The sequence below is a fragment of the Salmo trutta genome, chromosome 14 (assembly GCF_901001165.1).
Source record: "Salmo trutta chromosome 14, fSalTru1.1, whole genome shotgun sequence".
NCBI lineage: Eukaryota > Metazoa > Chordata > Actinopteri > Salmoniformes > Salmonidae > Salmo > Salmo trutta.
In genome coordinates this window covers 52,777,719-52,801,056 of record NC_042970.1, presented here as the reverse complement: position 1 = coordinate 52,801,056, position 23,338 = coordinate 52,777,719, and the positions used below count along the sequence as shown (strand labels likewise).

Sequence of the window (23,338 nt, the reverse complement as noted above, 5' to 3'; positions counted from 1 at the left end):
CAGTGAAGAGGGCGACTCCGGGATGCTGGCCTTCTAGGCAGAGATCCTCCGTCCAGTGTCTGTGTTCGTTTGCCCATCTTCATCTTTTCTTTTCATTGGCCAGTCTGAGATATGGCTTTTTCTGTGCAACTCCCGGAGTCACCTCATCGCTGTTGACGTTGAGACTGGTGTTTTGCGGGTACTATTTAATGAAGCTGCCAGTTGAGGACTTGTGAGGCGTCTGTTTCTCAAACTAGACATTCTAATGTACTTGTCCCTCTTGCTCAGTTGTGCAACGGGGCCTCCCACTCCTCTTTTTATTCTGGTTAGAACCATTTTGCGCTGTTCTGTGAAGGGAGTAGTACCCAGCGTTGTACGAGATCTTCAGTTTATTGGCAATTTCTTGCATGGAATAGCCTTCCTTTTTCAGAACAAGAATAGACTTATCGAGTTTCAGAAGAAAGTTCTTTGTTTCTGAACAATTTGAGTCTGTAATCGAACCCACAAATGCTGATGCTCCAGATACTCAACTAGTCTAAAGGCCAGTTTTATTGCTTCTTTAATCAGGACAACAGTTTTCAGCTGTGCTAACATAATTGCAAAAGGGTTTTCTAATGATCAATTAGCCTTTAAAATGATAAACTTGGATTAGATAACACAACGTGTCATTGCAACACAGGAGTGATAGCTGCTGATAATGGGCCTCTCTACGCCTATGTAGATATTCCATAAAATATTTGCTGTTTCCAGCTACAATAGTCATTTACAACATTAACAATGTCTACACTGTATTTCTGAACAATTTGATGTTATTTTAATGGACAAAAAACGTGCTTTTCTTTCAAAAACAAGGATATTTCTAAAGTGACCCCAAACTTTTGAACGGTAGTGTACATTTATGGCATTGTTAAAGTTTCGGAACTTCACAAAATGTTCACTCAAATCACATGAAGAGAAGTCATAAGATTGTTTTGGTTTTCTATCTTAAATCCACTCCTCCTCGACTGCCAGTGAAAGATGAGCACTGGCTTTTTCGCCGAACATTCTTCAGTGGTGTGTGCCTTCATTCTGGCCCCTATATATTATTCATTTTAATACAGCTCAGCCGTAATGATATAAGCATGGAGGCACAGATGTGACACAATCTACTCTATCAAGACGAGCTGAGAGGGTGAAATGGAATGTGCCGCACTTGTGCCTCTAATAGAGTGCTTAACTGAAGTTGATATTCGCGACTAGAGAAGATTTAGCAGGCTATCACATATGAGAGCTAAGCGCTAACGTGACCTTTCCCTTTCGGCGTCTCTCTCTCCCTCCATATTTCTCCCCCTCTCTCTTTCTCTCATATCAGGACTGATTCGGACGGCCGTGGCAGATCTGGACCGGGAGAAGCAGGATCGCTACGAGCTGGTCGTCAAGGCAACCGATATGGCAGGCCAAATGGGCGGTCTCTCCGGCTCCACCACAGTGACTATAGTTATCACAGATGTTAATGACAACCCACCACGCTTTCCGCAGAGTGAGTCACTCTCTTATTAAGAGGCGGGACGAGATATATGCTTGCAGTGCACTTACACCCATCAGTAATATAAGTATCAGTCTACATGGAGTGTCCAGAAGCACTTGGAGAAAATAATTTCACTTATATTTATCCACAGGTCTAACACTTGGCTTAGAAGTGCTAGGCAATTAACTGATGAAAGTGGTTTTGGGAGTTTCCATATGTCTGCATATGATAAGACACAGAATCAATGGAGCTGATTAACATTTTTTTTATTCCAGTGGTATGGATTTAGGCTGTTGACATTCGTAATGTATTAGCTGGAGAAAGGTCAAAGGCCGTAATGGATCCCGGTTATCAATATACAGGGTCCTGTTTGAATACTTGAGAAATGCATCCTTCCTTCATACCTTTCTTGAAGTACTAACAGATCTGAACTGGTGAAATTAATAGGTTGCTGACCTTGCTTAAGCTTATCCAATCACTTATAGATATCTGCTAAGCTTATGGAAACAACGAAGGAAGGATATCTGTCTAAAGAATTTAAACAGGGCCTTGTGAAAATAAAAAGGCTGCAACATTTTCCTGCAATTTAGAATTCTGAAACTTTTCTTTTTTACTTCTCAGTGTCTTATATAAATGAAACTCAAGTGAACAAACTTGAACCAAAGCAGTACTATACAACAGCAAAAAATAGACAGATTCCATTTCACAATGGACATATAAATATGTATTGTACATTTCACATTGGTCCTCAGTAAAAGGATGAGGATGTCTTCAACATGTATTTCCTGGTGAAACAAAATCCTACCAATGACACTAGTGCATGATTCAGAAACGTTAAGAACCTTTTCTAGTGTATACTTGACGTCTTAGTGGAACTAAAAGTGTAGTTATATTGTTAACCACATGCACAATACCAGCACATGGTCTGTTAATCAGATCAAATTTATTTATAAAGCCCTTCTCACATCAGCTGATAGCTCAAAGTGCTGTACAGAAACCCAGCCTAAAACCCCAAACAGCAAGCAATGCAGGTGTAGAAGCACGGTGGCTAGGAAAAACTCCCTAGAAAGGCCAGAACCTAGGAAGAAACCTAGAGAGGAACCAGGCTATGAGGGGTGGCCAGTCCTCTTCTGGCTGTGCCGGGTGGAGATTTTAACAGAACATGGCCAAGATGTTCAAATGTTCATAGATGACCAGCAGGGTCAAATAATAATAATAATAATACAATAATAATAATATGGCCACCAAACTATTTACATTGACCCCGCCCACCTTTGTTTTTATACTGCTGCTACTCACTGCTTATTGTCTATGCATACTCCCAATTCAATATTATACCAACAATTCCACAAATCCAATTTTAATTCAATTCCCTCATGTTTTCAGGCAGATTATGTCACTGTTCAGACAGCCTAGCTATACTGAACATATAGAAATACAATTTGAAATGATTTAAAACAAATCCTTTACAAAGTGCATTAATTACATTAACTGGGAAATGTACAAATATTGAATTCCAATTCAATTCCAAGATTTAAGGTTTTATGATTACAATTCAATGACAAAAAGGCCCTGAAGCAAGGATATGCATATTCTTGGCACCATTTGAAAGGAAACACTTTAAAGTTTGTGGAAATGTGAAAGGAATGTAGCAGAATATAACACAATAGATCTTGTAGAAGAAAATACAAAGAAAAAAACAACCGTTTAAAAAAACACAAAAATTCTACCACCATCTTTGAAATGCAACAGAAAGGTCCCTCGTCTTCCCTGTGGCTCAGTTGGTAGAGAATGGTGTTTGCAACGCCAGGGTTGTGGGTTTGATTCCCACGGGGGGGGGCCAGTACAAAAAAATGTATAAAATGAAATGTATGCATTCACTACTGTAAGTCACTCTGGATAAGAGTGTCTGCTAAATGACTAAAATGTAAAATGTCCCACATCTAGCTGTCAATCTGGTTGTAATTCCAAGCATTGTATGTGCAACATTTCAGACTGATAACTTGAAGTATGAGCAAGCAACATGACATTTAGTGTGAAGTCACCCAGGTACATTTGGGTAAATTGTGAAGGAAGCATTTACATAAACACTTTCTGCAAGAATATCGTCAAATCTCTATACTTGGACTTTGATTTAGCTTTTCCAGTATTAGTAGCCATATTGTAAGTTCAGCATTTGCAAAACACCCAGTTTTCATAACTCTACATGTTCTTGAAATTTTTGTCCAAACGTAAAAGGCTTGCTGTCGCACAAGTTTAGCAGCAGAATTGTGCGACAGATACGGGATTTCCGCATACTCCCGTAAAGCCCAGCTCATTGGCTATCTAGCTAGCTTTGTTTGACCCCAATTGGTGCTTATTTTACAAAGTTACAGTCAATCAAGTGAAGACCGCCCGTGTCATTGGCGTGCCATGAAGGCGTCGCTCTCTGACCAAATTTGGTGTCCTATAAGATATACTACACTCCTAATGATATAGTGAAGTCTGGTTACATTCTAGGATCTCTGCGGAATAAATACGAACATAATTTGACTGGTTGAAAGAACGTTTAGGGTTAGATTTTCACAGATTCCTTTCTTTGCAAATTGAATGAGTGTAAATGCAAAATCGATCGTGCATGCAATATGGACCTTTTTAGGATATGAAAAAGGATTCTATCTAACAAAACGACACTTCATGTTATCTCTGGGACCCTTGGGATGATAATTCAGAGCAATATTTCAGAATGTAAGTACACATTTCACCTTCAGAGGTGAAATTATGAAACCTATCACGATGAAAAAAGTGTTAGGAGCTCTCCTCAATCAATAGCATGGAATTTTTTTGCAGTAATAGCTACCGTAAATTGGACAGTGCAGTTATATTCACAAGAATTTAAGCTTTCAGCCAATATAAGACACTTATATGTACCAACATTTGTTGTTTCTCTAAAATCTGCGATCCTGACACACGGCGCTGCATGATTTACAACTGCCCCGTTGACGGGACGCCTATCCCTACTTTAACTTGTTCTCAGAAAAATAGCATTCTATTTGGTCAAACACAATCTTCTCCATTAGTTCACTAAAAACAGGCAGGAAACTGATTTTGTGGCAGTTAGAGCCAGCAAAGGGTGCTTTACTATTTTTAGGCAGTGGAGTTACTTTAGCTTCCTTCACGCCTGTGGGGACAAACATTCCTTTAGGCTTTGGTTAAAGATATAGCAATTGAGTACCAATGGGATTATAGGTCAAACACTGGGGGTGGATGGACGCATGAGTCACTAGGTTGTTGTCTCTACATAATAAAGATCCTGGGTGAATTCTCTTTTTGCTGATTATGGAAGTGCTCATACATAGAGTAAATTCTGGGCTTATGTATTGAAGGCATTTGTCTTTCTTCCTCCTCCTACCAACCGTCTTCATCTACATCTCTTCTTCCTCTTACTCTCCCTCCCAAATATTATCTTCCTCCTCCTCGTCTTCCTCCTTCTCCTCATCCTTTTCCCCCTCATGCTTCCCCTAATCTTCACCCTCCTCCACCTTCTCTCCTCTTCTTACACAAATTTCCCCCTCCACCTCCCCACTCCTCTTCTTCAGAGATGTACCAGTTTTCGATGTCTGAGGGGGCAGCCGTGGGGACACCGGTGGGTAGGGTGATCGCCACGGATGCAGACATGGGGGAGAACACAGACATGAGCTACCTGATCAAAGATGAGGAGGGCGGGGAACTCTTCAAGGTCACCACTGACAGTGACACGCAAGAGGCCATCATCACCATCAAAAAGGTGGGAGTAAAATAAGTTTTACCACCTAATGGTTATAGTTAGGATTTGATAAGGATTGATCCTAGATCTATGTCTACGGGTAACTTCTACACAAGGTTAGAGTAGGATAAAGTTGCCCCTAAACAATGATCTAATATCAGTTTTGTGCTGATCCTAGATCTGTGTCTACGGGTAACTTCTACACAAGTTTAGAGTAGGATAAAGTTGCCCCTAAAAAGTTATCTAAGATCTGTGCCTACATGAAGCAAAAGCTTACAGTACAAAATGGTCTACTTTCTGTAACAAAGAATGTGCCAGTAATGTGATATTTCTGTGTTACATTTTGTAAAGCATATAGAAGTTCAGTCTATCGTCACAGCAATAATAAGTGTTAATTGCAGAATGATCCTTCTAATTCCTGATTGTCTTGATTCTATCTAATCTTAATTAAGTTGAACTAATCTGTTAATTGACTGTGTGGGAAGGAAATCATTACATTATTTCACATCAGAACATTGTCATATATTGTCATTAATCTTAACTGATTGCTTGGAAGGTAAAGATTTCATATACCAGAGACATTTGACAACCATTCACCTGGCAAACTACAGTGCCTTGCAAAAGTATTCACCCCCTTGGCGTTTTTCCTATTCTGTTGCTTTACAACCTGTAATTTAAATAGATTTTTATTTGGATTTCATGTAATGGACATACACAAAATAGTCCAAATTGGTGAAGTGAAATGAAAAAAATGACTTGTTTCAAAATAATGCAAAAAAATCCAAAACGGAAAAGTGGTGCATATGTATTCACCCCCTTTGAAGTGAAGCCCCTAAATAAGATCTAGTGCTACCAATTACCTTCAGAAGTCACGTAATTAGTTAAATAAAGTCCACCTGTATGAAATCTAAGTATGAAATGATCTGTCACATGATCTCAGTATATATACACCTGTTCTGAAAGGCCCTGGAGTCTGCAACACCACTAAGCAAGGGGCACCACCAAGCAAGCGGCACTATGAAGACCAAGGAGCTCTCCAAACAGGTCAGGGACAAAGTTGTGGAGAAGTACAGATCAGGGTTGGGTTATAAAAAATATCTGAAACTTTGAACATCTCACGGAGCACAATTAAATCCATTATTAAAAATGGAAAGAATATGACACCACAACAAACCTGCCAAGAGAGGGCCGCCCACCAAAACTCACGGTCCAGGCAAGGAGGGCATTAATCAGAGAGGCAACAAAGAGACCAAAGATAACCCTGAAGGAGCTGCAAAGCTCCACAGCGGTGATTGGAGTATCTGTCCATAGGACCACTTTAAGCTGTACACTCCACAGAGCTGGGCTTTACGGAAGAGTGGCCAGAAAGAAGTAAGCAAAAATGTTTGGTGTTCGCCAAAAGGCATCTGGGAGACTCCCCAAAAATATGGAAGAAGGTACTCTGGTCAGATGAGACTAAAATGTAGTTTTTTGGTCATCAAGGAAAATGCTATGTTTGGTGCAAATCCAACACCTCTCATCACCCCGAGAACAACATCCCCACAGTGAAGCATGGTGGTGGCAGCATCATGCTGTGGGGATGTTTTTCATTGGCCGGGACTGGGAAACTGGTCGGAATTGAAGGAATGCTGGATGGTGCTAAATACAGGGAAATTCTTGAAGGAAACCGGTTTCAGTCTTCCAGAGATTTGAGACTGGGATGGAGGTTCACCTTCCAGCAGGACAATGACCCTAAGCATACTGCTAAAGCAACACTTGAGTGGTTTAAGGGGAAACATTTAAATGTATTGGAATGGCCTAGTCAAAGACTAGACCTCAATCCAATTGAGAATCTGTGCTATGACTTAAAGATTGCTGTACACCAGCAGAACCCATCCAACTTGAAGGAGCTGGAGCAGTTTTTCCTTGAAGAATGGGAAAAAATCCCAGTGACTAGATGTGCCAAGCTTATGGAGACATACTCCAAGAGACTTGCAGCTGTAATTGCTGCAAAATGTGGCTCTACAAAGTATTGACTTTGGGGAGAGGGGTGAATGGTTATGAACGCTCAAGTTTTCTGTTTTTTTTGTCTTATTTCTTGTTTGTTTCACAAGAAAAAATATTTTGAATCTTCAAAGTGGTAGGCATGTTGTGTAAATCAAGTGATCCAAACCTCCCAAAAATCAATTTTAATTTCAGGTTGTAAGGCAACAAAATAGGAAAAATACCAAGGGGGGTGAATACTTTCGCAAGCCACTGTACAGCTGCAGCATGATGGAATAAAATATAATTAACTTTAATGTCCCTGAGGGGATCATGGTCTTAGACACACAGTGCTGCTGTACACAAAATAATCAATGTGCATTACAACCTCAACATAATACATGCATTGCACATTACTCATGTCATAGACATTGTACATGTCTCATACATACACATCAGACCTCTTCCCTTTTTCCACATTTTGTTACTTTATAGCCTTATTCTGAAATGGATTAAATAAAACAAATTCCTCATCAATCTAAACAAAATACCCCAAAATAACAAAGCGAAAACCGGTTTTTAGAAATATTTACATAAGTGTTCAGACCCTTTGCTGTGATACTCAAAATTTAGCTCGGGCGCATCCGGTTTCCATTGATCATACTTGACATGTTTCTACAAATTGATTGGAGTCCACCTGTGGTAAATTCAATTGATTGGACATGATTTGGAAAGGCACACACCTGTCTACATCAGGTCCCACAGTTGACAGTGCATGTCAGAGTAAAAACAAAGTCATGAGGTCGAAGGAATTGTCCGCAGAGCTTACAGACAAGATTGTGTCGAGGCACAGATCTTGGGAAGGGTACCAAAACATTTCTGCAGCATTGAAGGTCCCCAAGAACACAATGGCCTCCATCATTCTTAAATGGAAGATGCTTGGAACCACCTAGACTCTTCCTAGAGCTGGCCGTTCGGCCAAACTGAGCAATCGGGGGAGGGCCATGGTCAGGGAGGTGACCAAGTGACCAGACACTTCCTTTGTGGAGATGAGAGAACCTTTCAGAAGGACTACCAACTCTGCAGCGCTCCACCAATCAGGCCATTGTAGTAGAGTGGCCAGACGGAAGCCACTCCTCAGTCAAAGGCACATGACCATGAGAAACGAAATTCTCTGGTCTGAGGAAACCAAGATTCAACTCTTTGGCCTGAATGCCAAGTGTCACGTCTGGAGGAAACCTGGCACCATCCCTACAGTGAAGCATGGTGATGGCAGCAGCATGCTGTGGGGATGTTTTTCTGTGCCAGGGATTGGGAGACTAGTCAGGATCTAATGAAAGATGAATAGACCAAAGTACAGAGAGATCCTTGATGAAAACCTGCTCCAGAGCGCTCAGGACCTCAGACTGGGGTGAAAGTTCACCTTCCAACAGGACAACGACCCTAAGCACACAGCCAAGACAACGCAGGAGTGGCTTCGGGACAAGTCTCTGAATGTCCTTGAGAGGCCCAGCTAGAGTCCGGACTTGAACCCGATCGAACATCTCTGGAGAGACCTGAAAGTAGCTGTGCAGCGATGCTCCCCATCCAACCTGACAGAGCTTGAGAGGATCTGCAGAGAAGAATGGGAGAAACTCCCCAAATACAGGTGTTTCAAGCTTGTAGCGTCATACCCAAGAAGACTCAAGGCTGTAATCGCTGCCAAAGGAGCTTCAACAAAGTACTGAGTAAAGGGTCTGAATACTTATGCAAATGTGCTATTAATACATTTGCAAACATTTCTAAAAACCTGTTTTTGTTTCGTCATTATTATTGTTTCGTCATTAAAAATACAATTCCATTCATTTTTGAATAAGGATGTAACGTAACAAAACGTGGAAAAAGTCAAGGGGTCTGAATACTTTCCGAATGCACTGTATATGCTGAGTGTACCAAACATAAAGAACAGCTGTTCTTTCCATGACATAAACTGACCAGGTGAATCCAGGTGAAAGCTGTGATGCCTTATTGATGTTACTTGTTAAATCCACTTCAATCAGTGTAGATGAAGGGGAGGAGACAGGTTAAAGAAGGATTTTTAAGCCTTGAGACAATTGAGACATGGATTGTGTATGTGTGCCATTCAGAGGGTGAATGGGCAAGACAAAATATTTATTAAGTGCATTTGAACGGGGTATGTTAGTATTTGCCAAGCGCACCTGTTTGTGTCAAGAACTTCAAACGCTGCTGGGTTTTTCACGCTCTACAGTTTCCTTTGTGTATCAAGAAGGTTCCACCACCCAATGGTGTTGGAAGTATTGTAGTCAACATGGACCAGCATCCCTGTGGAACGCTTTCGACACCTTGGAGAGTCCATGCCCCGACAAATTTAGTTTGTTCTTGGTGGGGGGGTTGAAACTCTATATTTGGAAGGTGTTCTTAATGTTTTGTACACCCAGTGTGTAATATACTGTAAACTGCCCTTACATATTCTGTCAGTGGCATACTACCACAGCTCAGATGTACTTATTGCTGTTTAGGTATGAAGGAGTGCTTATACCTGTTCAGCTTACACGTAGGCACCTTTTGTGACATGTCACTGCTTTAGCTCCTCTCTGTTTGTGCTCTGTTAAGGCATTGGACTTTGAGAGCAAGCGCACACACAACGTGGTGGTGGAGGCTGTCAACAAGCACGTAGACCCCCGCTTTTCGGAGCTGGGTTCTTTTCGGGACCAGACCATCGTGCGGGTTAGTGTAAACGACATTGATGAGCCGCCGGTCTTCCACCCTGCTGAGGGAACCATCTTGGAGGTCCAGGAGGATGCTAGGCTAGGGGCGCTGGTGGGCACTGTGACTGCCAAGGACCCGGACATGGAGAACGCACCTGTCAGGTATGGATCATGGATCCTACTGTGACAGCGTTTCCCAGTGTCCAAGTAGGCTACTGTGGCTATTTGATCATAATGTACAGTAAGCCTGTCAGGGTGGCCTACCATCAAAAATTTAGAAATTGCATCCCATAACATTTTCATTTGAAAATAGCTATTCTATGATACATCCTACAGTAGCAGCCATGTGTAGTGTTCAATGTTTTTAGTTGCCTACTTACTAACATGGTTTTTAATGATGTTGTATGATGCAAGAAACCATTTTACAAAATAAAATGCATTATTATTCCCATACCATTATTAGTACAGCGAATCAGACAAGCATGGAGGCTTTGCAACCCTCTGCCTATTGGCTTCTTCACTTATTCAAGCCAGTCTCAAAATACAACACTGCCCCTTTAAGACAAACATTTCTTTACCTGACCCCATCTTCAAAGATGGGTAGAAATGTACACATTTTGTTCTCCTGTAGGAAGCCATCACTCGCCTATTGCTGACCAGAACTGATCTAACTGGGCTAATAACTCAATATTTGATCTCAAAACAAACATATCTACTGACAAAATGTGCTCTGCCTAAAACAAAATCACAGACAAATAAATATTGCATAGTTAGATTAGTTTTGGTATGTTGCATTGAAAGGAGCTAATATTAGGATGATTCGATCACAATTCCAGTAGAGAGAAACATTGATAGTGTAAACTAACAGGGCGAAACTCGTAAAGTTGAGTGAAGTTCAATCTTGTGCATCTCTGCTCGGGCTGGTATTTATTTTGTGTGGCAGTCCTGGGGGAGCTGCCATGTGCGCACACAGTTTAGAGGGAACATTGCCTATAAGAAGTCATAAAGATTGGCCTACACTATTAGAAAAAAGGGATCCAAAAAGATTATTCTGCTGTCCCCCATAGGAGAACCCTTTTTGGTTCCATGTAAAACCCTTTTGGGTTCCATGTAGAACCCTCTGTGTAAAGGGTCCTACATGGAACCCTAAAGGGTTCTACCTGAAAAAAAAGGGTTCTTACCTGGAACCAAAACGGGTTCTTCAAAGGGTTCTCCTATGGGAACAGCCGAAGAACCATTTTAGGTTCTAGATGTTTTATTTTATTTAACTAGGCAAGTCAGTTAAGAACAAATTCTTATTTTACAACGGCGGCCTACCCCGGCCAAATTCTCCCCTAACCCGGACGACGCTGGGCCAATTGTGCGCCGCCATATGGGACTCCCGATCACGACCGGTTGTGGTACAGTCCGGGATCGAACCAGGGTCTGTAGTGACACCTAGATGCAGTACCTTAGACAGCTGCACCACTCGGGAGTACCTTTTTTTCTAAGACCGTATTAGTATAATATATGGTTCACTAGTAAAGAAGTAGAACTTTCAACAAATAGAAACTTGTTTATACTGTAGCTACAAATGACCCTTCTTTATTTGTGCAATTTCATGTAAAAATAAAGACAAATAAGAACCCAAATAAGAACTACATAACTGCATTTGTAGGACTGCATTTATAAACAAGTAATTATAAGATATTCACTAACACTGCTGATGCAAATGTCATCTTATATCAACAAACACACGTTGAGATGAGCCCCAATAGAAACAACCATCCCAGTTTGTCATGGAGCGTACATGGACTTTGGGACTGACATTTCAATCAAACAATGGTAATAAACGCACTATGGGAAGACACTACTTCATAACAACAATATATATCATGAATACATTGATTCATCCATTTTATTACCGAAGGCTACCGCATTGACTGATGACCGTGCTAGAGGGTTCATCAATATCTCACACGGCTTTGAGTTCGATCAGATCCCTATTTATGAGCAAAATTATATTATTTTGTGCCAGAGCCTCTTAGCTCTTTGGTGGAAGAATAAAAGAGGCTAGTCGAGTGCGATGAACAGAGCTTCACGTACACCGACACACACAGGCTGTTCAAATTACCTGTATTAAAAATGTATGAGGCTGAACTGAAAGTGCTCCAGGTGTAACAAAGTACAACACAATGGCAGTGCCGCCGCCTGAGTGTTGGCGCGGTGCCATGCCCATCTGTACCACTTTAATCATCTCTATTGGATGGAACTAACCCAGGTGCCCGGTGCCCAGGGGCCATCACTCTCCCACACCCCTGCCACCCTGCACCAACTGGGCATTGGTGGCCACTGGCTGGCACTAGCTGTACCAAGGGGCTAAGAGGCCCAGAGGAATGAATATAGCATCTGGACACAAAAGCTGACCAAGCTTGAAACTGAAGTGTATAGGTAGTTGTGATGTCAAAACAATTTAGTGGCATACAGTATCTTATTAGTGCTTTCCAGTTTTCTCGAACAGTGTACTTCTCCATGAATATATTAGAGTGCTGACAATTGCAATTGCTACAGAATGCATTGGTAACATCTACCTAATTTCGCCTCAACGCCTACAATATCACTTTCGAATGCCGAAAAATAATTTTATGTAATTTACATCATTATTGTGTAGGTGTCACAGTTTGTCCCCAATTCTTGCATAAATGAAACATATTTTTATGATAGCATTGCAAGTTTAGTAATACCTTTTATTAAAATAGTATGTTTGGTATAAACATTGCAGCTATGATTCAAATTCAGAACCTACGGAACAGCAAGAGGAACTGCCCCTCCCTACCTTCAGACTATGCTCAAACCCTACATTCCAACCCGAGCACGCCGTTCTGCCACCTCAGGTCTCTTGGCCATCAAAACCCCTACGGGAGGGCAGCGCCCGCTCAGCTCAGTCTAAGCTCTTCTCTGTTCTGGCACCCCAATGGTGGAACCAGCTTCCCCCTGAAGCTAGGACAGCAGAGTCCTGCCCATATTCCGAAAACATCTGAAACCCTACCTCTTCAAATAGTATCTTAAATAATACTCCTCCTCATCTCTAAAATAAAAAATAAAAACCTGAAACAGCAGATGCACTTGATCCCCCCCCCCCCCCCCCGATAGCTACTTTATTGAGGAAAAATGTACTTTCTATGCCTGTGATATGTAGTTGTCCCACTTAGCTATCTTAATATGAATGCAGTAACTGTAAGTCGCTCTGGATAAGAGCATCTGCTAAATGACTAAAATGTAAAATGTAGAACAGGCAGACTAATGTAATATGACTAGAATAATTGTGGATGCAGCTCTCCAAACCTAGACTATAAGAAGCTCATCTCACTGTAGCCCTTTTGGCAATCTTATATGGCATGTACAAAGACTCGACTAATCCCTTTGATGAGCTTTTTGTGGAAAAGGTAGAAAAAGAAACTGATGATCCTCATAATATTTAATTAAAGTCCCGATGGGCATACAAGCCTGGTGAAAAAGAAGAGAAACTACTTATCATATTTTGTTGGCTCGGTACTCTCCTGAATGGTCCTTGAGTAGCCAACCACAAGGATGTGCAAATGTATTTTGGTTTCATTGGAGTGCAGCATTAAATATGAATTATAATGTTTTTTCTCCAGCAAGGGCTGAAACCGCAGACATGTTTGGTGACAAAGGTGCAGTAGGGAAACAAGCACAGTGGCTAAATGCATCATTATTTTCATCGTCTTTTGAATCAGTTTCTCACTTGAAAATGCTAATGTGAAGCCATAGCCTGATGTCAAATGCAACTGGCAATATCCCCATGGGCCACAGTGTTAGGGCGCCACTGAAAAAGTCTTGCAGATGGACTCCCCATTCAATTATGTACTCCCCTTTTTTCTCACTCTCCCTACCAGGTACTCTATTGACCGGAGTACGGACCAGGAGCAGATCTTCCACATTGATCCAGTGTCGGGTGCCATCACGCTGGGCAATATTCTGGACCGAGAGACGGCTGGCTGGCACAACATTACTGTGATGGCAGTGGAAGCAGGTAAATGCTACAGTACTTGCTACAGTTCTATAAATAATGTTGTATTGCATGGTATGCATAGAAATACATAACATATTATAAGCCTTATATAACTAAGCAATAAAGCCTAAGGAAGTGTGGGGATATAAATATATGGCCAATATAACACGGCTAAGGGCTGTTCTTAGGCAAGACGCAACACGAAGTGCCTGGATACAACACTTAGTCGTGGCATTATTGGCCATATAGCACAAACCCTTGAGGTGCCTTATTGCTATTATAAACTTACCAACATAATTAGAACAATAAACAAGTAATTTATCATTATACCTGTGGTATATTTAAGCAATAAGGTCCGATGGGGTGTGGAATATGGCCAATATACTACGGCTAAGGGCTGTTCTTGTTGCGGAGTGCCTGGATACAGCACTTAGCCGTGGTATATTGTGCATATACCACAAAGCCCCGAGGTGCCTTATTGCTATTATAAACTGGTGTCCAATGTAATTAGAACAGTAAAAATAAATGCTTTGTCAAGCCCGTGGTATACGGTCTGATATACCACGGCTGTCAGCCAATCAGCATTCAGGGCTCGAACCACCCAGTTTATAATGTCTGATATACAATAGCTTTCAGACAATCAGCATCCAGAACCCAAACTACCCAGTTTATAAGATATTGTAAAGGCTCATTCAAAGGCTCATACAGAGAATGTCATAACAGTTTATAACACCCAGCCCTGCCCCTATAATAACTGACATAATACTAGCCTGAAGCTTGTTTGTTTTCTTTTTTCAAATATCAATGGGCCTAACGTGATGTGATTATTATGATATTGATATGGAATCACAGTTGACAGACAAATATCAGCGTCCAACCAAGCTGTCACATAATCCAAAATGAAAGCAGAACACATGTAACGTTGTTTTGTCTTGCCTAATACTTTTTCATCCACAAAGAAAATGAAGAATGTAATAACCTGACTGTGGAGTAGCTGGAGACAAGCTATTCTTATACCCTAAGAATTAAACTTAGTGGAGGAAAGAGGAGGGACGGACATTCACTCAGTACTTTTTCTAATCTTCGACAGATGTGATTTTGGGATTGTATTCGAAGCACAAGAGATTGCATTCTGCATTTGGCTAGTAATACCTACCTGTCCGCACAGGATGAAATAAAGTATTACAGCACAACAACACTGAATTCTACATCCCTTGGTATTTGTGTTTCTCCCTTATTTCAGTGTATGTGACAAAACAAGCAATGTATAGCGTAGAGAATCATTGTACCCTCTAAACTGCTGTGAAATATATTTTCAGCGGTTTGAAGCTGGTGTACAAAACCCAAAGTAAAAGACGCAAAAACTAAACTTAAAGCTACAATATGTAACTTTTTGGATGACTCGACCAAATTCACAGAGATGTGATTTATAGATCTGTCATTCTCATTGAAAGCAAGTCTAAGACGCGGGAGATCTGTTCTATGTGCTCTATTTCTATGCTTTGTGTTAAGTTTTGTTTTTGCGTCCTTTACTTTTGGTTTTGTTCACCAGCTTCAAACAGCTGGAAATACAATATTTCGGATTATGGAAAATGTACTGTATTTCACAGCGGTTTAGGTGGTATAATGATTCTCTACACAATGACTGCTTCCTTTCTCACATAAACTGAAACTAGGCAAACTATTATACTTAACAAAAATATAAACACAACATGCAACAAGTTTAACAATTACTGAGTTGAAGTTCATATAAGGAAATCAGGCTTTAATCTATGGATTTCACATGCCTGGGCAGGGGCGCAGACATGGGTGGGCCTGGGAGGGCATAGGGCCACCCAGCCAATCAGAATACGTTTTTCCCCACGAAAGGGCGTTATTACAGACAGAAATACTCCTCAGTTTAATCAGCTGTCCAGGTGGCGGGTCACAGATGATCCCACAGGTGAAGAAGCCGGATATGGAGGTCCTGGGCTGGCGTGGTTACACGTGGTCTGCGGTTGTGAGGCTGGTTGGATGTACTGCCAAATTCTCTAAAGCGACGTTGGAGGTGGCTTATGGTAAAGAAATTAACATAAAATTATTTGGCAGCAGCTCTGGTGGACATTCCTGCAGTCAGCATGTCAATTGCACTCTCCCTCAAAACTTAGTGGCATTGTGTTGTATGACAAAACTGCACATTTTAGAGTGGCCTTTTATTGTCTCCAGTACAAGGTGCACCTGTGTAATGGCACGTAAATACATTTGTGCACACAATTTGAGAGAAATAAGCTTTTTGTGTAAATGGCATATTTCTGGGATCTTTTATTTCAGCACATGAAACATGGGACCAACACTTTACATAATGCATTTATATTTTTGTTCAGTATAGAATTTTAGCAATCAGTAAATGGCGAAGCATTTCTGCATAGTGCACCTTTAAGAAAAGGATGCATAGAAATAACGCACTTAGAATAGATCTACCGTTTCTTAAACATGCTTTCACTGAGAATGACAGATCAATAACTCACATTTCTATGTGAATTTGGTCAGTTGCCCAAAAAGTTACATATTGCATCTGCAATTGTAAAAACATAGCCTTAACTGTATGTTACAGAAATATGTGTATGAATGGAATTATTCATAGTAGTTTGGGATTATGCTTATTTAAGTGCTCTACGCGACACACTTGTTTGCCTTGTAAGCAAACACACATACACGCACACTTTTACACTCATTATATGCTGCTGCTACTCTGTTCTTTATTTTACTCTTGGTATTATCTATCCTGATGCCTAGTCACTTTACCCTGCCTTCATGTAAACTCAGCAAAAAAAGAAACGTTCCTTTTTCAGGACCCTGTCTTACAAAGATATTTCGTACAAATCCAAATAACTTCACAGATCTTCATTGTAAAGGGTTTAAACACTGCTTCCCATGTTTGTTCAATGAACCATAAACAATTAATGAACATGCACCTGTGGAACGGTCATTAAGACACTAACAGTTTACAGACGGGAGGCAATTAAGGTCACAGTTCTGAAAACGTAGAACACTAAAGAGGCCTTTCTACTGACTCTGAAAAACACCAAAAGAAAGATGCCCACGGTCCCTGCTCATCTGCGTGAACGTGCCTTAGGCATGCTGCAAATAGGCATGAGGACTGCAGATGTGGCCAGGGCAATAAATTGCAATGTCCGTACTGTGAGACGCCTAAGACAGCGCTACAGGGAGACAGGATGGACAGCTGATCGTCCTCACAGTGGCAGACCATGTGTAACAACACCTGTACAGGATCGGTACATCCGAACATCACACCTGCGGGACAGGTACAGGATAGCAACAACAACTGCCCGAGTTACACCAGGAACGCACAATCCCTCCATCAGTGTTCAGACTGTCCGCAATAGGCTGAGAGAGGCTGGACTGAGGGCTTGTAGGCCTTTTGTAAGGCAGGTCCTCAGCAGACATTACAGGCAACAGCGTCGCCTATGGGCACAAACCCACCGTCGCTGGAACAGACAGGACTGGCAAAAAGTGCTCTTCACTGACGAGTCGCGGTTTTGTCTCACCATGGGTGATGATCGATTTGCCTTTATCGTGGAAGGAATGAGCGTTACACCGAGGCCTGTACTCTGGAGTGGGATCGATTTGGAGGTGGAGGGTCCGTCATGGTCTGAGGCGATGTGTCACAACATCATCAGACTGAGCTTGTTGTCATTGCAGGCAATCTCAACGCTGTGCATTACAGGGAAGACATCCTCCTCCCTCATGTGGTACCCTTCCTGCAGGCTCATCCTGACATGACCCTCCAGCATGACAATGCCAGGAATGTCAGTGTTCTGCCATGGCCAGCGAAGAGCCCGTATCTCAATCCCATTGAGCACATCTGGGACCTGTTGGATCGGAGGGTGAGGGCTAGGGCCATTCCCCCCAAAAATGTCTGGGAACTTGCAGGTGCCTTGGTGGAAGAGTGGGGTGACATTTCACAGCAAGAACTGGCAAATCTGGTGCAGTCCATGAGGAGGAGATGCACTGCAGTACTTAATGCAGCTGGTGGCCACACCAGATACTGACTGTTACTATTGATTTTGACCCCCCCCCCCCCTTTGTTCAGGGACACATTATTCAATTTCTGTTAGTCACATGTCTGTGGAACTTGTTCAGTTTATGTCTCAGTTGTTGAATCTTGTTATGTTCATACAAATATTTACACATGTTAAGTTGGCTGAAAATAAACGCAGTTGACAGTGAGAGGACATTTCTTTTTTTGCTGAGTTTACATACAGTATCTACCTCAAATACCTTGTACCTCTGCACATTGATCTGGTACTCCCTGTATATAGCTCCTTTCTAGTGTATTTTATTCCTGTTGTGTTAAAATTGTATTTGATTTGAACTTCTTATGCAAACATTTGGCGCAAATTTGAATTCGGGAGTCTTTCAGTATCTGCTTGGAGCTGTAATTCTCAAGACAAATTGTTTGCTTTTGTGCACTTCCTCTTTGTGCATTATGTCATAGTCACATTTTAATGTTAATTGACCATTCAAGGGTGTGAGACAGTAATTTCAGCCCGTAGCAAGCATAAACACAGGGCCCTTCGTTGCATCTCCTAAAAAAAGCCCAGACAAAGAAAGTCAATGGTTAATTTCATCAGATATTCCTTCCAAATGTTTCTTATCACCAGTGGCTCATCCAGTCCCGATGAGACTGAGCAGAAGTTTTGCACAACTTGGTTTTATGACTCTTCGACTAATTACCGTTGGAGTGGAAAAAGGTTGAATTGAATGAGGCCAATTTAAGGTTACAGTAAAATAACATGACCTCATTATTCCCAAACTCCGTTATTGACCTTAACCCTTTGACGCGTACAATCACATATTTGTGGTCATTGTTAAATGGTCCCTGCAACGTACGATCTCAAATACGTGATTGGAACAGTAGGAACAGAACGTATGATGCAACAAACAAGTCTAAACACCATTGTTGTCTGAAACAGCATCTAAATATTTTTTTGTACTGACGACAAAAAGGTATTAATGTATTCCTCAATTTGACCTTTTATTGTAAAAGATAAATGTGAACTTCATCATCCAAGCATCCACAGCCAAACTCATTCCATAAACCAGTCTAAATAACAGGTTGTGCTGACAAAAAACAAAACATAAGTTAGTGACCTAAAAGCTAGACTAGTTTACAATGTACCACATCTCTGGTGAGCACAAGAGACTAATGTAATGCTGTTTAGAAAATAAATGCATGTCAGCTAAGCTAACAGCAGCTAAATTCTTTATGATGGCAGCCATGTTTGTTTAAGTTTGATAAGCGAAAACTCCCTAATCCCAGAATGCCATTCACTATAAAACGCAAATAAACAAAGGCAAAGATGGCTTCGCTCATTGCCTGAAAAATATTAACTTAGTTTAGCCACTTTTCAGCATATTACAAATCATTGATGTACTTGTTACAGTGTATACAAGAACCGGAGCACATGTCTTGACAAGTCGTTTACTGTTTTTGACAAATCACAAAGTAAATAAAATGTTTTCACCTCAATCACATCAAATACTAGCCTACTACCTAGCCTAACCATAGCGCAAAAGCTAAGCAGGGATGAAACCATTTTAGGGGGGTTTGCAAGTCTGTGGGGGGTAGAAATGGGGGAAGGTATCTTGGGGGATATAATGCATAATATACTACTATGATTTATCAATAAATGGGTGACAAACACAAGAGAAGGTTATATGCTAAATAAAAATAAACCCCTTGGAAAGGGGGGTCTGATCTGGCAACCCTGAGGTACCAAAGTTACGATCTGATGCCGCGATCAAGACAACTGGGAACTTGAAGGGAAAAAAAGTATTGAATGGTCATCCAATTCAGAATTCCAACTCGGGCCTCTTTCTAAAACTCCGACTTTCCGACCTGAAGATCATTGACATCACAGTTGTTTTGAATGCACCATAAGTCAGTCGAGTGAACTAACCCTTGTGATAACATCTTTGGTCTGACAGACGCTAACGTGACAAACAGAATGCATTGTATGATGTCAACAAACATGGCGCCACACATAGCCGGCAAATATCTTAGCATTAGCTCATCATAATCAGAACAACATTAAAGTATTTTACACACATCATATGCGTCCATTACAATCTATGCAAGTATCGAAATGCATGGTTTGTCACCAGGACTTGAAAACATATTAATAAAACAGTAAATACATTATGATCCGTACATACATATGGTGTGCTACAGCAGAAACAGGTTATACAGAAAGTAAGCCACTTACTTTGATAGGAACGCACACATGTCCAAAGTCCAATTTGTAAGACAAACAACCATGAAGGCAATGCAAGTGCCAGCCAGAAAATGTGGTGGGGGAAAATGTTTGTGCAAGGCCTGTTCTGTCTAGAGATGCCCAATGTCTTCATATTTGATCTGGGTAAACACTCGGGAAGAGCTTGGGCTCACGTTGAAGAGAGAAGTTTGTCTGTTCAGTAAAGTCTCAAACATAGATTGTTTGCAAGAGTGAAATGGGATACTTCTTATGCGAATTAACGAGGATGTGGAACACACCTCAATTAAAATTGTTAGAAAATAAAACTTGTTAGAAAATAATTTGAAATTGACAAGTTGAAACAGCCTATTGATAATTAGCAGTCAGCTTGCCTTGGTTTGAGGGCAGCATGGGTAACTAACTGTCCTGTTGTGTAACAGTCACATTTTGGAACAGTGAGAGTGTTCTGACATCACACGCATGAAAAACTCATGCAGGGGCGACGGTTAGAGATAGTTGGAACTCATGTGTGAAAATGTTAATGCCCTGTGATTGCTACATCCGCACTGTTGAATTCTTCCTTGATGAAATGAGGTCCATGGTTAGTCATCATGTTGCATGTAATGAGCAAGGCCAGAAAAACCTAACTCATAATAATTTTAACTATTATTTCTCCATGTCAGAGGAAGTCATACCACATTCTCTTCATATCAGAGTTAGCGAATATACAGTGTGTCAATTCAATTGTTTGCATTCACATATGCTTTTTTTTATTAAAACACGTATTAACTCAGAACTTCCGTAATCCAAAACAGTTTATAACCGTTTAGCTTCCGAGTGTTAAATATGAGTTGGAAATTCGGGTGGCATCGTTGCATCCTCTGTTTCCTAGTTGGATATTTCAGAGTTTCTTAGTTCCGACTTGTGCATGAATGGATCATAAAGGCGGCTCCTCTGCAGTACATGTAGTCCTTCACCTCGATGGGAGACTGAGGACCTGAGTAGTAGTGTCATGAGCAGCATTTTGCATCTTCTGCAGACTCCTGACAGGCCTGCTTTTGGGGCAGAATCCTATCAGAGTAGGAAGACTGACACATAATTTCAGAGACCTGTGATAGTGAGTATATCACATTGCAAAACTGTATTTTTCGAGACAGGTAAATGGAAAAAATAATATTCCCACCCTTAGGGTTAAAAGATACCAGAGTACAAAATACATTTTACAGCGTAGGTTTCACATTTCCCCTGACCTGGTGCAGACTGCTTCCTCACACGGAATCGTAGGAAATTAATAGAAATTAGACAGATAGTGAAACTTTTTTCTAATCGTATACAACACACTTGTGGTAGCCTGTGTAACAGTTCAAATGAGAAAGGAAATTATACAAAAGAGGAAATTATTTTGTTTACTGGAATTGAGCCAATGATGACTAAGATGAGTCTGTTGGATTCATTTAGTAATGGTGTGCAGTTTAGATGAAATTTCAGAGAGATGTTCAGACAGATGATGCACCATACATCAGATGTGCATCAGAGCCACAGACCTGTGTCTGTGATTGTTTAATCAATGTGATTGTATAATCTATGTAATGTCCTTATCAAGAATAGCTTTTAGGGATATTTAGAACTTTCGAATGACTTACAATTTATTGTATTTGTGATGAATATATCATGTCAGCCATTTGTATATAATAGATTGGATTTATATAGCGCTTTTCCAAATGCACAAAGATCTTTACATTGTTCAGAGGAAACTCACCTCATCCACTACCATGTCTAACAATATTGAGTAAGGCTGTATCCAGAGGTGGGACCAAGTCACTATTATTTGAGTCACAAGTAAGTCACAAGTCAGAAGGTACGAGTCTCAAGTCGAGTCACAAGTAGAACGGGTCGAGTCTCAAGTCAACTCCAAGTCGTGCAATTTATCTGTATAAACCCATTTCAACTTGGTGCTATTTTTGTATATATTTTTTTATTTCACCTTTATTTTACCAGGTAGGCCAGTTGAGAACAAGTTCTCATTTACAACTGTGACCTGGGCAAGATACAGCAAAGCAGTGCGACAAAAACAACCACATGTAAACAAACATGCAGTCAATAACACAATAGAAAAAAATCTATGGACAGTGTGTGCAAATGTAGAAGAGTAGGGGGTAAGGCAATAAATAGGCCAGAGGCGAAATAATTACAATTTAGCATTAACACTGGAGTGATAGATGTGCAGATGATGATGTGCAAGTAGAGGTTCTATTAGGTTCTATCTGCAATCCAATCACAAGTCTTAACAAATACAGATGGACCAATCAGAACACGTCTTTGCCATGTCCCTCTAAGTATTGTCTAGGCTAGTCTAGCCAGCAATAATTGCACGCAAACGAAAAAAACTTTCATGTCCGAAATATTTAAGTGAATTATGTTGTCACTTCGTTGTTCAGTGATGACAATAATTAGTCTGATGATCATAATGCATTTCTTAATGAATTTGATAATGTGTTCTGACTATCTTAGTTAAATACTGTTATTCTATCATTTATGTATTCAAATAGCTACAGTCTTCTTAAAAATTGTCAGCTAGAACCAGGGCTGGGGAGTAGTAACGGCTTACAAAAAAACTTTACGCTACCAGCAACAGTATTGTAATCGGATTACAGTTACTTTTGAAAACCTAGATGATTACTTCTAGGATTACCTTTAAATTCAGAAAGGATGTTTGCCAAAAAATGATTTGTTGGCGAACAAAGTTTGTTCCGCCTGAGTGAGTCTGACCACATGTCAGAGACCATTATGATGACAAATCAAATTTAGTTTGATGATCGCGGGAAAATAGCAGGATTCGGCTTTTGTAAACTACAGTCCGAGCCATGTCTTCAAATTGTGCGACTGCTGTGGGCATCCAAAGATTATCCAACTTGAATAAACACCTTGGAGGTAAGGACGACAGCAGTGGTTTAGCCTATGGGTGATACAGATATAACTTGTTATTGATATCTAGACTACATAGCGCATTGATGTGAATCACACTGTTGCTCTCTCATTTAGCTATTTGTGCTTATGGATTGTGGTTGTTGTGGATGACAAGTTTATATGGGTATTTTAACCCAATAATAGTTGAGTTGAAGAACTTTTAGCTGCCTATCAATCATTGTTTTTGCGACCAGGGGATTT

General features: G+C 40.7%; 1 protein-coding gene across 2 annotated transcripts in view; it reads left to right on the top strand.

Annotated features, from left to right (window-relative positions):
* Window positions 1-23,338, top strand: part of LOC115208368 (cadherin-22-like) — a 126,995-nt gene that overhangs the window by 46,308 nt on the left and 57,349 nt on the right. For both annotated transcript variants that reach the window (XM_029776374.1, XM_029776373.1), the window contains 4 exons: window positions 1,331-1,498; window positions 5,065-5,252; window positions 9,807-10,063; window positions 13,798-13,934. In XM_029776374.1, coding sequence (XP_029632234.1) covers window positions 1,331-1,498; window positions 5,065-5,252; window positions 9,807-10,063; window positions 13,798-13,934 — 750 coding nt within the window. The remainder of the gene's footprint in view (window positions 1-1,330; window positions 1,499-5,064; window positions 5,253-9,806; window positions 10,064-13,797; window positions 13,935-23,338) is intronic.